This window comes from Elgaria multicarinata, chromosome 6 (genome assembly GCF_023053635.1).
Source record: "Elgaria multicarinata webbii isolate HBS135686 ecotype San Diego chromosome 6, rElgMul1.1.pri, whole genome shotgun sequence".
In the NCBI taxonomy this organism is placed as follows: Eukaryota; Metazoa; Chordata; class Lepidosauria; order Squamata; family Anguidae; genus Elgaria; species Elgaria multicarinata.
Window position 1 is genome coordinate 70702579 of NC_086176.1, and position 16424 is coordinate 70719002.

General features: G+C 42.2%; 1 protein-coding gene across 1 annotated transcript; it reads right to left on the reverse strand.

The window, feature by feature from the left end:
* Positions 1 to 997: 997 nt before the first annotated feature.
* On the reverse strand, positions 998 to 15114 carry MACIR (macrophage immunometabolism regulator). The gene is made up of 2 exons (XM_063129566.1): positions 15036 to 15114; positions 998 to 3218 (listed from the first exon to the last, which is right to left on the reverse strand). Exon 2 carries the CDS (start codon positions 3195 to 3197, stop codon positions 2571 to 2573), a length of 627 nt encoding a protein of 208 aa, XP_062985636.1. The 5' UTR covers positions 3198 to 3218; positions 15036 to 15114; the 3' UTR covers positions 998 to 2570.
* Positions 15115 to 16424: the final 1310 nt, after the last annotated feature.

The following is a 16424-nucleotide window of genomic DNA, read 5'->3' on the forward strand; positions in this document are numbered from 1 at the left end:
CCTCCCTGTCAGAAAGTCTACTCAACTCCAGCTGCCTGTAGACCTAGAAGTGCAGAAGCAAGTAGGAGAAATGCTTTGGCTCCATCCCTTAGCCAAATAGCCACCAATTGCTATTCAAGCAAGAGCACCAGCAAGGAAGATTCAGACTGGCTCGAAGTGTATTGAAATGGCTGCTTATAGCTCACCACCTTGTTCTAGCCACGAGCCATGAATCTCCCTCTTCCATTTTGCTCCATTCCCCTTCCTTTGTATGACTTGTCTTCTTAATTTGTACGCCTGACAGCAGGACCTGTTTCTCCTTTTTTATTGATGTGAGATGCTGTGGGAGACAATAATTGTCTGAAAAGCAGGATAAAAATACAGTAATTAAAATGAATAAATAACAGAAGAGCAAACTCATAGCACTGAATGATATGGTCAGAAGACAAGAGCCCATTGTGCCATAATTCAAGTTTAAGGGTTTTAAGAGCAGTTTTCAAAATGGATGGGAACTGCATGCATTACTTACAAGAACAAAACTGAGATTTTTTGGAGCAGTAGTAGTTATCCACAAAGATGGAGTTAATTCATTTCTCCTAGTAACAAGGATCAGGTTCACACATGGATGCTAGCTATTCATCTTCTCCACACAACACCTTTCCAAGTACGAAATTGCATGGAGAAACCTCACTGTGAACTGGGCTGTATGAAAATATAGCTTTTTCTGTTATTATAGGAGCAGAGGGGAATAAAAGACTTGCCACAATTGTGGAAACATCACCAATTATCCAAATGCATACTCAGAATTCCAAGCCAGGTTCTGGATGATATCAGACCCAAGGATCCCAAATGCCTTCTGTAATATCAGTATTTATACATTAAATATACAAGATCTATACATTAAATGTATAAATTAAATTAATACATTTATACAAAATCTAGATTAATTTGGGGGAAAGTATGGAAAATTGTACATCATCACCCATCTTTCAAAACAGCAACACACACCAAGGCCATATAAATGTATGCACGTCACCCTTTTATTTCATAAGTCAACAATGTCATTTCATAGGGTAAAATCAATAAATAATGTTTAATCAACAAATGTAAAAACCCTCTCTTTGGCATTGGACAGTACTCTTCTGGTCAAACTAAAGGCTATATAGAACAGTTTCTTAAGAAATAATTCCTCACTACAACATAGTGACTTGTAAAAATTACAAGCGTTCCCTCAAAGTTAAAACAAAACAGATCCACAGATTTTGCACTGCCTGTTGGATGTAACTGTGGGGAAAGGGTGTTAAAGAGGAGATGAATTCTAGACTTCCAAAGCATGTGCTCTCTGCACCCTTTCTTAAGAGACAAAAAACTTAAGCCATTCTATTTAGGAAACTCAGAACTTTAAAAAGTCTTTGTTTCACAAACAATTTAAGCTCCCTTTATGCTTTCCCCAAAATTTAAGCATTCACTTCTAAATAACTTAACAGACCAAAACATAACATGGTTGCACATTGCTTAAGTAATATGCAGCACATCTTAAAGAGAACTCCAGCAGATTATTTTTAAATGCTATGGTAAAACTAAGTTAAATTAGATTTTGATTGGAGATTGGTTTTGTAATAAACATTTCAAGCCAGTGCATTTGACATAATTCATAGTCTAGTAAAATCCTAGAAGACTTAAAAAAAAGAAAAGTCAGAGTCCAAATCAAGATATTAAAAGTAATGTTCAGTGCTATGAATAAACTGGAATGTTCCGATGAAGTGCTAAAATGTGGTCTAGTAAGACCTCCTGTAATAATTATGTAATATGGTAGTACTAAAATCGAAAATGTCATTTGTATACTGCCGATGCAAATGCAGCTATTCACGATGTATATACACACAACATAAAGATCTCCATGTATGTATTAATCTTTCTTCTTCTTTTTTAAAAAAAGATGAAGTACAAAATAAAAGTCCGTTGGCCTTCCAATATTTTTCTCCTTCAAAACACATTTGTTTTTGTTTTTAATTTACAATGAAATTAATCTGAAATATGAAAAGTAATTCAATTACATTAATAAAAAAAAAGCCAGCTCCAGTAACGTAAGTACTCAGGCTTAATTTCATCAGTGATTTCTTTCCCCATTTCCAGTGCAAAACCAGTTATAATAAATGTAAACTGGATTATTTTAAAGAACACATGGTCTTAGTCAAACTTTTTTTCCTATAATGCAAAAGTCATTGCATATACACACGTTTAATATTAAGAGTGTATTTCAGTGCTTATCCATGAGTAGTTTCTTACAGCAAGCCCAGTCAGAAACAAGTCACAGTTCATAAATTTCTGAGTGTAACATTGCTATAAATTCTAGGTATCCAAGTGCAAAACCTTCTGTTTTGTTATAGTGTTCTAATGACATTTGCAGTCAGAATTTTCCAGTAGTTCTTTCCACAATACTTCCCCCCCCACCCCACCATCTTCATAATCTTACTGATATACATTATGGTCTGGCAACACTTTGCTGATACAATCAAGTACCACGGTGTGTGACTGTCCACATCGTACAGCGGATTTTGATGCAATGAAGAACCAAGGACAATTTCTCTTCATGTGTTGTTCCTAGCAAACATACGGTCCCCTCTTAGGGTGAGGTGTTGGAGCTGGTACTGAAGCACTTCTGTATCAGCTGGTTCTTTGATGTTCATTCTGTCTAAATTGAGGTAGTCTAGGGATTTAGAGTGAGCCCTTTTACCTTTGAAAAGGCAAAGAGGCAAAGGGCCATGAAACGCCTTGTAGGGTTCATAAGCTAGTGGCTTGGTGCACTTATCCCCTGAGCTGGGCATCCGTCGCCTTCTACGGCCATTGATCGCTGGGATTTCATAAGGCTGATAATATCTGCTTCTAGCTTTACACACCCGAGAAGAGCGAGAAAGTCCTGAATCAAGCTGCTTGGAGCGCAAGGTAGGCACTACCGCTTCTACTTTCTTCTCCTCCCCTACAGTGCACTTCTGGGCTAATTTCAGAAGTTCCTCCCCAGTTGTGAAGCCGACCAAGTAGTTAGAATCCATGTGGAGGATCTGATAGCCTGAGACAGTCTGGTGCATCGGTGAACATGGAGTGCTGGAGCAGCGAGGTTTCTCTGAGTCTGCCTTGCCAGTGGCACTCACCTCAGCAATAGGCAAGGGGAGAGTAGCTAAAACAGACCTAGACTCTCCATTAATGTCAACTTCCATTTTAAATATGAATCCACTAGCCTAGAAATATATAAAAAATATATTAGTATGATACAATACACAGAGATGTAAAACAATTTATTTTGGGTTGCCACTTTCAACTGACCTCAAGTACCTATGCCTTTAGACTTTTCATGTCAGAAGCTTTCATGGCCAAGGTAAGCCAGGAAGTTGTAATGAATACAAATTTGAACTTAGCTCAGAGTCCCATCTTTGCCACAAACCTGCATATAAATTGCTTCTCTCCCAGGCTCAATTCTCAATCCCTATACATAAAATGGATACAATATGGGCCACCCTCTATAGTAGCTAATTGTGAAGGCACACACAACCACCATTGTAAAGTACCGTTGATAGGTCAATCTTAAATAGTAGTAGAGTGACCCCCATCCCTTGGTATTGAAGTCACATAACAACAGATCAGAGGGAGACATTACGTTTAATCCAACCTTGAATGATGGGAAGATATGGGATCAGGGACTAGTTGGAAAATAGAACTCTTTAAATTTTTGACATACTCCCATTTGTAAGAAGCCAAGCTGGTGGATGTGAAGATCAAAAGGTCGCTTATTTTTCCTTGAAGACAGACTGGCTAAATATCCCTTTAAAAGAGAGAGGACAGACTCAGCCAGATTTTCAGAAGAACGCTTAAACTTCCTATAATACTTCACAGGTCCAGAGCCCTGTTGTTCAATAGTCATGAGTGCATCTTAATGGGCTCCTGCTCTTCATCACTTGCCACACATCTGCTGCTCCCTTTGCCCAAGGTGCATTGTGATTTGAAAAGGGGCTTACGCTAAGGTTGGAAAAACAATTTCCCAGCTTTTGTGTGTCCGGCTCAACCGTAACTCATGAACCACCATAGGTTTTCCCACTAATATCACAGGTTTCGCAGGAAAGTTTTTAAGACACGTCCTTGGTGCCCCCTCCTTTTTCAAGCTTTCCTCCCACAAGTATTGCAGCACAGATGAAAGAGCACAAAGAGGTGTGGAGAATGCAGCCTTTTATCAGCTCTGGAGCTATCAGAGTAGATGCCCTGCGTTTAGAGCATTTCTACCTTTTATATGTCATCTGAAATGTACAGTGGCTGCAAAAACTGGCAGGCTAAAAGTCTGGGGGCAGGGATGTTGGACACAAGTGGTGCTCAAACAAAGTCTGTGGTGGGCAGGAGCAGATCATAGCAGCTAGGTGTGAAGAGTTCACAGCTTTCCAGCCCGTTCCAGTGTCTAGCTACCAGTGCACCAGAAGGGGCAGGAGGACTCCTTTGCTGTGGCTCACCCTGGAATACCATGCACCAACCACAATTAAGAAGGGTGGAGAAGCTATGAAGTCTGGGAGCAGGGAATCTGGACACAAGTGGTGGTCAAAGAAGAACGTCTGTCACTGGCAGCAAAGGATCTTTCATAGGCCTTGTCTGTGACCAGTGTGTTTTCCAGTATCATCAAATTATTGTAATGATTAAAACCTGCCTGGCTGCTCTTCCAATCACCTCTTAATGCAAAGAACCATGCAACAGCAGCCTATTATTTCTTAGCCAGAAACAGAATGCATGCACCTCTTAAATGTGTCGGTAGTCGCTTGCATACAGATAAATGGGTATCGTTACACATTAGCCAGCACCCATCTGCTTCCTTGAACTAGGTGACATAGTGACCAGATGTGGCTGTTTGCCCAAGACAAAATACTATTGCCAGTGTGGTAAACAATGTGCCTCCAATGTACAGCTTGTTGCTGTTAAAGTTGCTTATGGGGGCACATTCTTTCTGGCCTTGAGCCTTGAAGCGACATAGTAACACATCAGCTAGCAGCATTGTAGAGAGGACATCCTCGGGGCTATTACACGCTGGCCCCAAGGACATGGTAGAACTATCTGAGGCCTGCTGTAATGAATTTTCTAGGCACTTCCAGAATAAAATGTTTGGCATCCGCCAGGACTTAAACTCAAGTGTCATAGCAGGTGAATCTAGTGAGGTATCCAGAGCCTTGTCCAGATTTCTTGGATAAGTTTCAGTTGGTACAGCTCGAGGATGCTGACAAGGTGCTTGGACAGGTTCGTGCAACCACCTCTGTACTGGATACTTGACACTCTTGGCTAATAAAAGCTATCAGGGATGGAACAGCCGGATGGGCCAGGGAAGTGATTAATGCCTCTCTGCGAGAGGCAGTGGTCCTGGGCCATCTGAAAGAAGCGGTAGTGAGACCACTCCTGAAGAAATCTTCCCTGGACCCAGAAAATCTTAATAACTGTAGGCCAGTGGCAAATGTTCCATTCCTGGGCAAGGTCCTTAAGCAAGTGGTTGCAGGCCAGCTCCAGACACTCTTGGATGAGACTGATTATCTGAATCCGTTTCAGCTGGGTTTCAGGCCTGGTTCTGGCATGGAAGCAGCCTTGTTTGCTCTGTAAGATGACCTATGTCGGGAGAAAGACAGGGGGAGTGTGACTCCGTGGATTCTCCTTGATCTCTCAGCAGTGTTCAATACCATCAACCATGGTATCCTTCTAGGACAACTGACTGAGTTTGGAGTGGGAGGTACTGCATTGCAGTGGTTCCACTCCTACTTGGTGGGTTGGCTCCAGACAGTGGAGCTTGGGGGACACTGCTCAGTCCCATGGATTCTCCAGTATGGGATCTTGCAGGAGTCAGTCTGTCCCCCATGCTGTTCAAGATCTACATGCAACAATTGGGTGTGGTCATCTGGAGTTTTGGAGTGCATTGTGATTAGTATGCTGATGACATACAGCTCTATTTCTCCTTCTCATCGTCATCAGGTGAGGCTGCGACAATGGACTGGATGAAGGCCAATCCAGACAAGACTGTGATGCTGTTAGAGGGTGGCTATGCTGACCAGATGGAGGGTGTTCAACCTGTTCTGGATGGGGTTGCACTCCCCCTGAAGGAGCAGGTTCGTAGCTTGGGGGTTCTCCTGGAACCATCTCTGTCACTTAAGGCTCAGGTGGCCTCAGTGGCACGGAGTGCCTTCTACTAACTTTGGTTGGTGGCCCAGCTACGCCCCTATCTGGAAAGGGATAACCTGGCTTCAGTTATTTATGCTCTGGTAACCTCCAAGTTAGTTTACTGCGATGCACTCTATGTGGGGCTGCCTTTGAAGACAGTTTGGAAGCTGCAGCTTGTGCAAAATGCAGCAGCCAGATTGATAACAGGAACCAGAAAGTTTGAACATATAAGACCAATTCTGGCCCACTTGTATTGGCTGCCTGTATGTTTCTGAGCCCGATTCAAGGCGCTGGTTTTAACTTATAAAGCCTTACACAGCTTGAGACCACAATACCTGACGGAACACCTCTCCCGACACAAACCTACCTGTACACTACGCTCAACGTCAAAGGTCCTCCTCCGAATGCCTACTCTGAGAGAAGCTCAGAATATGGCAACAAGGGAGAGGGCCTCTTTAGTGGTGGGCCTCCAATTATGGAATGGAGGTTTGCCTGATGCCAACATTGCAATTTTTTCGGTGCCAGGTCAAGACTTTTCATTTCTCCCAGGCATTTAACAGCATATTTTGAGCTTTCTTACTGATACCAGTTCAATATCAGTTTAAATGGATATTGTCTTTGTATATTATCTGTTTTATGTTTTTATGTTTTTTAAATTTTGTACATCATGTTTTACGTTTTTACAGGTTTTAAATTTTGTATATCTGTTTTCTTAAATGTTCAATATTTTAATCTTTGTAAACTGCTCAGAGAGCTTTGTCTATGGGGTGGTATATATATGTAAATAATAACAACAACAACAACAACAACCATAATCATCCCCAAGACAGTGTATGCATCTATCCCTAAAAGATGCCACCTGATACAAATGGCTGAATGCAACTGTAGGTCCTGCGGGAAAACTGGTGAACCCAGTAAACAAGCTGCAAAGAGCCATCTAACCTTTAACCTCACACAACCCCATCAAAACTCCATCTTTCGAAGGGCTACACTATTACTGAACACTGCACTGAGCAGGGGGCTGGACTCGATGGCCTTATAGGCCCCTTCCAACTCCACTACTCTATGATTCTATGACTGTTACCCAGCACTGTTTGAAGTTTAACCTCAGTGACTTCTTAAAAAAGAGACGCAGTCTGCTGAGGGTTCTCTTAAAGGGGGGAAATTATGTAAATGGGGATACAGCACCCCCCTCCAAACAAACACAATGGGTTTTATCAGTCGAACACTGTATTTAAAACAGATTCCCCATACATGGCCTAGTTCATGCTGGGGGTGAGTGCCTGGGAATGTGGGTGCATGCCTGAGGTGGGGCTCTGTGCTGGGGACAGTGGTTTAGGGAGGAGCTCATGTCTAGGTTTGTTGGGTGGGGACTCATGCTAGGAATGGGTGCCTCAGGTCAGGGGTCATGCTGGGGGTAGGTATCTAGAAGCGGGGGCTTGTGCCAAAGGTGTGTTTCTAGAGAGATCTTGGTTGGGAGTTCCAGAACAAGAGGGCAGTTGGAGAAGTGGGTTGGGGTGGGATGGGGTTCGTATCTACGTTTCTGGATTGGGAGCTCATGCCTGCACAATGGGGGCTCCGGGGGGGGGGGATAATGACTGGGATGAACGTGATCTCTGAGATGGCATGATATCTCAGGTGTGGCCTCAGGGGGGTGATATCTGGGGAAGAGGCTCAGAGGTATGGGCAGATACTCTAGTATAGAGGGATTTTGGTGAAAGGGGAAGAAATGCTTGGTTTCTGATCCCCCAGTCCCTGTCCCCAGGCATCACCCACCCCCGAGCACTCACCACACAGACCCAGGCATGAGCCCCCCAACTGCTCTTTGATCCACCACCCCACCCTGTAGCTCATACCCCTTTGACACTGTCAAAACTGAAGGGCAAACCTTGAAAGAGTTAATGTTATTCTTAATTGTGCTGATAGAAATTTTACAATAATAATTTTTCTTCATTACAATTGGTCTTCTTTGCAGAAAATACAGCACATACACATAACAGAGCTGGAATGCTGATGGAAGTGCTCCTCAAAACAAACCAACAAGAGCTATTGTGAGTAGAAAGCCCTTTTCCAGATTCTGCATGTTTCTCTATCCATCATCTTCTAACAAAAAGTGCTGGTTTTGACCTATAAAGCCCTACATACTGAAGTTTGGGTCTTACAGAAATGAAAAGAAAAGTCCTCTTCCCCCTTTGCCTCATTGCAAACTCAGTTGTCAGCTGAGAATTCTCCTTTGATTATAACCATCAATACCTGGAGAATAAGGGCATAACCATTCTCATGGCCTTTGGGCTTTTTAGGAAGCATTTTGTAGCTTCTTATCTGAGCAGATTAGGAGTAAACAAGATCTGGGGCAGAAGGAAGATTTTGGGTTGGAGAAAAATTACATGCAAGTAACCTTATTGACTTTAATAGAACTTGCTTCCAAAGTAAAGACTTCTTTACAAACTACACACTTGCTACAGGAAAAAAAGCACTTTCATGAGCATCAAATCCATGGTGTAGATTGCCATATGCATTGAATTACAAGAAAGGTGCATCCTATTTATTCAGCAGAAATGCTTTTGTTGTAGGAAACTGGTTAACTTCTGAAGCACCCCTAAGCATGTGTAGGATTGGATTTCTTTTTAAGTGAACCCCAAGGAAAGGATAGAATAGACATAGTTTTACTATTTTAAAATAGAAACACTCAGGATTGAAAAACTGAAGCTGTAATTCAATATGCACATTTACCTAGGAGTAAGACCCACTGAATATAATAGTACTTCTTAGTAAACATGCATAGGATTGTGTAGCATGTCATACATAAACTAAGGTGCAATCCTATACGCATTTACCTGGAAGTAAGTCTCATTGAAGTAATTCCCCCTGCATGTCTGAGTTGACATGCATATAGGATAGCACTGTAAACAATAGTAAACTGCTCAGAATATAATTTCATAGTTTGCAGTCAAGCTTTATTCATACCCACAACACAGAAATGAAAACAGTACTAGTTCACATTTTTGAAAGAGGGATTTTATGAAGGACTTTAAAAGCTGTGATCACTGAACTACTTTGTGTAAAGTAGTCCCAGTGAAGTTAATTTTATAGGTATTATTCTAGCAAGCATCAGGGAATCAGCAACACCATTAGGAGATAAGCCATCCTCAGCCTCATTAGCTTGTGTGGTGTTAACACAATGAACCAATTTGGCAGTCGAAGTTAAACAAGTGGACTCCAAAGACAAGAACCAAAAGTATTCTGCCTCTATTTAACCACCAGGATGCTATGCGCACCCCAAGACTGTAAAGTAACACTGGCCCCATTCAGAAGACACCTTAAACCATGGCTTTAACCATGGTGAATAAAGCAAAAAAGCCTTATTCGCCAAGGTTAAAGCCATGGTTTCAGGTGTCTTCTGAACAGGCCCGCTATGATTTGAAACAAAATGTACACATAGAAATTTGTGCCAAAGTAATCACATAAGAGAACTCAATGCAAAGCAGTAACTCTGGACCAAACAAGATGAGATGATATTCACACAATTAGCAATTATGTGAATGGAGTTTTAAGAGTAAGTAGTAGGAACCTTTCTCCACCCTAGCTGGGATCATGGTGAGAGAAGCAGGCCCTCCACACTTGAGATTTGTATTGGAAACATTTCTCCCAATGCAGTTAGTAGGCATTCAGGAGCTTATCTGGATTAGGACCACAGGGTATTTACTTTTCAAAAGCCATTAACACAATTTCTCATTGTATGAATGGTAACTTCTCTAATTTGGCCCTTAATTTCTGATTTTTCACGTAATTATTTTGGAGTATATTTGGCTGTTATTCCTTGCATGTCTAGTCCTTAGTATCTAGAGTTACTACCCTTACTATGGCCTTAGCTACACCTAAGATTTATCCCGGGATCGTCCCGGGGTCATCCCTGTTCATCTAAATGACACACAGGGGATCCCAGGAGCAGGCAGGGATGACCCCGGGATGATCCCAGGAAAAACCTTACGTCTAGCTAAGGCCTAAGAGTTCTAAGAAATGCCAAATGAACATTCTGAAGACCATGACACAGGCTTGCTAGACTTTAATTTTTTTGTATACTTAATAAGAGTGACTGAAGTTATCTTGTAATCTTACTTCATTTGTTGAACAGAAAAACAATCAAAGTTAGTGGCTGTTAGGTATAGAATCAGAAATTGGCCATTATCCTCAAATGGTCAATCTGAAATTGAAAGGTGGTAAAACAACTGGAAGATATTCTCCATTCCATTTACAGATAGCTGCCTTAGGACGCTTTTCAAAAGCAAGTAGTTATTAATGGTGAAAATGAGCCCATAGTCACTGTCATGCCAATGTTACATGTAATTTACATGTGGCAGGAAACATGGAGAACGCTTTCCCCATAGCCTGCCTGTTTATCATACAGCACATTCTGTGCAATATGGGTGGCCTGGTTGACACCATTTCTTCTGTAATCTGCCATCCTGTAACATCTTTTTATTTAGAGAGGCTTTTAATTTATCTGTTTAGAAATGTGTAATGCTGATCCTGTTATTTTTAGTCATTTTTATCTACTGTTATTTTCTCTTTTATTGATGTTTTCTTGAGCTATTGCATATTTTACTTTTAGACCTGGTATGAACTGCTTTGAGCACCATTTCTAACAGTGGAAAGGCTGGATAGAATCTTCTAATAAATGACAAAAATAAATGAGAGTTATGTTAGGGAAGCTTTTTATGTCACTTCTTCTGATAAAGAGTCCCTTCTCCTACAAACCAGCTTTTGTAATATATATTCTATTCTCTCCCCCGCTGTATGAATAATAACAAAGGCCAAAGATACACTTGCTTTCAATGGGATGGATGTGCTTGCCTTTTTTATACAAAGGTATTTGTTGTTTGGCATGATGGTCAGCAAATGTAGGTGCTTCTCTGGTACTACATCTAGACTATTTCAAAATTAAGTCTTCTTATTAGCTACTGTTCCATAAAAACAATAAGCATGCTGAAAATATTGCCTCACAGAAACATCTGACATCAAAGTTTTAAAAGTTGATTTAAAAAGTAAGACAATGATCCTTGTGTAATAGCAGTGTGTGTGTAGTAACATGTGAGGATTTCAGCACATGAGAATGGGTTGGATCCAGACTTAATCATGCTTAGAGTAGAACCACTGGAATTAATGGGACAAGTTAGTCATGACTAACTTACGTCCCACTGATTTTGATATGCATGCTTTAAAGTATAACCAAGTCTGGATCCAACCCAATGGGTGTAGTTATGCGTGAGCATGTATAGTTCTCATAAGGTATCAGTCCCTTGAACACAGTCTGAATGCCAATGATGTAAAGCAGTCATCTCTAACCTGATGCCCTCCAGATATTTTGGATTAGAACTAACATCACCCCAACCATTAACCATGCTGGCTGGAGGCTGATGGGAGCTGTAGTTCAAAACATCTGGAGGCCACCAGATTGGTGAGGAGTGATGGAAAGAATAGCAGGGTTGTTGTCATCACTGGCCCATAGTTCTATAAAGAAACACTTCCCCATGGAACAAGAAGCTGTAGCTGAAACACCTTGAAATTCCTTGTTCACACAGACCCGGGTTATGACAGAACAATATCCTTTGAATACTGAAACATGTCCATACTGCTCTAGGAAAAACACAGACCTCTTTAAAACTATATAAAATACAAATGATGGGAAAAGAAAAGCACCAGAAATATTTTCTACCTCCATTTACCATGCAAAATACACATAACTGCTATTATAGAGGCAATAATTAAGACTGGTTCATTGTGAAAATAAAATCACATCAACCAGTCTTGGTCCTTAGCCATTGCTCTCCCTAGCAACAGATGTTTCCTAATCATGTTTGTTGTGTGCAGCTACATTCAAATGCAATGACTGAAAGCATTTATGTAATACTGTATGTGAATACTTTCATATTTTGTTGGACTTACTATTAGAACTACTTTCCCCATGTCTGGTCAGGCAGTATGCTTAGATCACATTATCTGCCACACTGCATTAAGCATCTCACCTACAAACATTGGCATACATAACAAAATACTACAAATACCTTTAATAAATAGACATATACCATAACAACTTTGGCCTTTTCTGCTCATCTGTGATTGCTTTCCCAACTGGATCTTGGACTGCTTCTCTGACAAAGTAGAAGCTCACTCACTAAAATCACAAACAAACATTCATCCTCTTCAGTCATTTGGCACTTGTTGGTCCTGAATGTATGGAAGGGCTTCCAAGAATGTCTCAGCTATTTTGGGCTCCTAGATGCCGACACATGCAATCAGCATCAGTCTGAAGAGGGGCCAATGCATATATACCTGTACATGCAAGGGAAACCCCCATTGAGATGCAAATCCAAGGTTCTTACCCCCATGAAGGGAGCCCTGTGGATGTATCTCCATGCACAAATGGGGACTCTTTCAAATGGATGCTGATTGTGTCTAGTGGGTGGGTCTAGCTGGCACATTCTCAGAAGCCCCTTTATGTGTTCATGACAAAATGTCTGAAGAGGGCTAATGTATCTCATAAACCTAACATGATTTGTACATTGGCATCCTTCTTGCCATATAGATAAATATAGCAATAGATGCACACACACACACACCCCTACCATGCAAAGGAGATAGTGTTCATGGTGTATAAGGCACACTACACAACACTTCCCATAAACTTGTTAAACATAATGCCAGAAGCAGATCTCTGATTTTGCTCTCTTTAGTAAGTTACTAATGAAAATTCGGGGTGGGGTGGGGTCAGTTATTTTATACCCATGTGTAAAATTTTATTTAGTTGCTGAATGTGTGATGTAGTCTTTAGCTGTAACTATTTATTTGATTTTAGTGTTTTTACTGAGCTAAGTGCATTCATGTTAGTGTTGCTTTTTTTTTAGTGTTGCTTTTTTATTATTAACTGTTGACTTTCGTATTATGTATTTTTTTAAAAAAAGATCACTACATTGTACATTCATATGCTGGAAGCCACCTTGGGAGGGTTTTTACTTTAAAAGGAAGGCTTCGAATTATTTACAGTAATAAACAAACTTTACTGGTGAAGTTTTAGAACCAAGGGTTACTAGGCTGTAAAGTATGTGTCAATACAGAAAAAAAAAGGTGGCAGTGCAGTAAGTAGTATTAATGTAACATGTTGACTTTGCTGACAATAGCTAGCAGTTGTGCGATCTGAAAATATTGAGTACCTGGACAGCCGTAAGCTGCTTTATCTTTGCTGTTGAATGAAGGTACTCTATTTTCTCATTTTCTAAATCTAAATACCACCTCTACTTTCTTTGCAGCCACTCTTGAATACAACCTCTCTGCCACGGCTCTTCACATCACCCAGACCTCATCCAGAGGGGCCTCTGAAGAATAAAAGCAGGCCAGACTCCATGCAAGCAGGGTGAAAAGAGATCCCAGTCTGTTGTGCAGAGGAATCAGTGGCTGCCAAGAGCTCTCCATAGTGCTGCTTCCTTTTATGGACAATGAGCCAAGCCAGCAGCACCAAGGAGAGTCCTTGAAGTACACCCTCACCCTCACCCTCTCTTTCTTTCTTTCTTTCTCTCTCTCTCTCTCTCTCACACACACACACACCACACAAACTAGTCTTCAGCACTATTCCTTGGCACAGCTTTAGTGCTCTAGCTCACTCCGATGACAGAGATGCATTTGAGTAGACTTAGCAAGGCACAGGCTGCACAGCAACAGACAACTAGTAGGACCCCAAGATTCCCACCAGCTTCATTACTAACATTAAATTTGCAAACACACACACTCTCTCTCACACACAAAACAGACAGTAGTTGTTACTTGCTTAGCTTTAATGGTTCTTGCACTAATTTCCCCCAAGGCCTAGTGAAATAAAAATAATGTGATGCAGTCAAATTATTTAACTAACGACAAGGGCCCATCATTATAATGTACATGAATACTACGGCTTTGATTTTCTTACACTGCAGAATCACTACATGGTACCTTAAAGGTGTTCTACAAAAAGCGCAATACAACACAGGATTAAAGATCCACAAATCTCACTGAAAGATGCAAGTGTGCTTAACTATGTACTGGACTGAATCTATGTATCAGGACATAACACTCTGTGTAGTATATTTTTTTACAGGGTACAATATAGTAGTAGATATACATATCTTTTAATATATATGACCATGATAATATAGGCAGGCTTCATGTACAACAGACTACCCTTCATGAGAGAACCCACCATATTGCATTGGCACTGGGGCATACACACAAAACAGCTCAGAAGCTGGAGAGCGTAGTATCTTCCCCCTGTATATAATAGCTATGTGCATGGAACTGGAAGAGCGCGCGCGCGCGCACGCTTGTGTGTGTGTGTGTGTAATGCATATTCATATGTACTTTATAGGCACACATCAGCACAACTAGCTTTTCAATGTCTCTAAACGAGATCTCTATTGGTGCATTTTAGCTTCAGACTTGAGATATAAACTACACCGCACTGAAGCCCAGAAGAAAACTCGCGTTGATTGTAACAGATGGGGATCAGGGGCAAGGCACTCGCCGTATGTTTACAAGCACGCACTTTTCATTGCCCCCCGCCCCTGCCCCCCCCCCGCGCGCGCACACACACACACACACACGATACGCTGCACCTCGCTCGGCGCGCACGCGGGCATCCTCTCGTGCCACCTCCTCGCCTTACTAGCATTCCAGGTTCTCTCCTGCAGCTCCCGGAGCCCATTCTGCACCCGGCCCTGCGTAGGGCTCCCCAGCCCTTGGAGTTGTGAGGCGCGCCGCGGCGCATCCACCGGCACAGCCGCCACCGGCCTGCCCTGCGCCCAACCTCCAGTCCCAGCCACCACCACCCCCGGGGGCACCCCTGCTGTTCCTACCCGCGCGGTCCAGGATGCCGAGGCCTGCGGGCCGCGTTCCGGCCGCCGGCGACGCGGTGATGTCGAGAGAGAAGAGGCCGGCAGCTCCTCCCGGCTCTCTTATTCCACGGGCCTGGGGCGGGGTTTGTGGCTGGCGTCGCGAAGCAGCCGAGCCGCTCCTCCTGCCTCGCCAGCCCGCCTGTCACTGCTGCTGGCCCGCCCACCGCCGCCGCGGCTTAGTTCCTTCCTTCCTGGCCTGGCTGAAGGCAGAGAGGGAGGCTGCGAGGGAGGCTCCCGCCCCTAAAGCTTTGCAGGCTCGTCGGGGCCCTGTGTGACGTCGCTCCCGCTCGATAGGGGCAGACTCAGGATTTCTTCTTCCTTCCGTCTTCAGCCGCTGCCCCTAATTTTCCGTGCCTGTGCGCAACCTGATGGAACATGTGAAGTCATAAAGAAGAAAAAGAAGTCATGTGGCACTTTAAACACCGGAATGGGTTTTTACAGCGCCGTCCTCCTAGGCATGTTGGAAATCGCACGGTGTTGGAGGATTATTCTCTCCTCTAATGTGTTGCGTATAGGATTGTATGCAGCCTAATTTTTGGCATGAGTTTGTGTAGTAGTCCACAAACGCTTATGCCACAATAGAAGACTTTTTAGAAGGGTGCAATCCTATGCATGTTCAGACAGATAGAAAGTCCTACAACTCCCAGTATTCCCCAGTCAACATGGTTGGATTGGATAATGCTGGGAGTTGTAGGACTTTCCACCCCCACCCACCTGTCTACGCATGCATAGGATTGCACCCTAAGACTCCTTTGTTTTTTGCTGTGGAAGACTGGCTCCCCCTCTCGATGTTGTCATCACAAAACAGGGAAGGTCCTTCTGTTTCAAACATCACAAATTAAGGGAAATACTACATCTCTGTTTCAACTTTCCTTAGTGGCGCAAGCCAGAGCACATGGTCTACCAACCTCATTGTTGTCCTCATAACAACTCGGTGAGATACATTAAGCTGACAGGTATGAGCTTCATGGCTGGTTGTGGATTTGAATCTGGATCTCTCCAGCACTCTTAACTTCAAGTTTTTAGTCCTTCAATGCTGTTATTTCTCTACATTTGGCCCATTACTTTTATTTCTTTTTGCTTTTGCAAAGATTGAAAATTCTGTGAAACTGTTAGTTCACCTTATCCTTTTAAAGGATCATCTGTACAGCACCATGTACATTGATGGTACTATATAAATAAATAATAATAATAATAATAATAATAATAATAATAATAATAATAATAAAACCTATTAGTAGCAGATGATATCAGAGGCTCCCTCTCAACTCTTATGATTTTCTGAGACACATACACTCATGTGGAATTGGCAAGTATTATATAGTGGCTCTACCAAAATGAGGAAAGGGA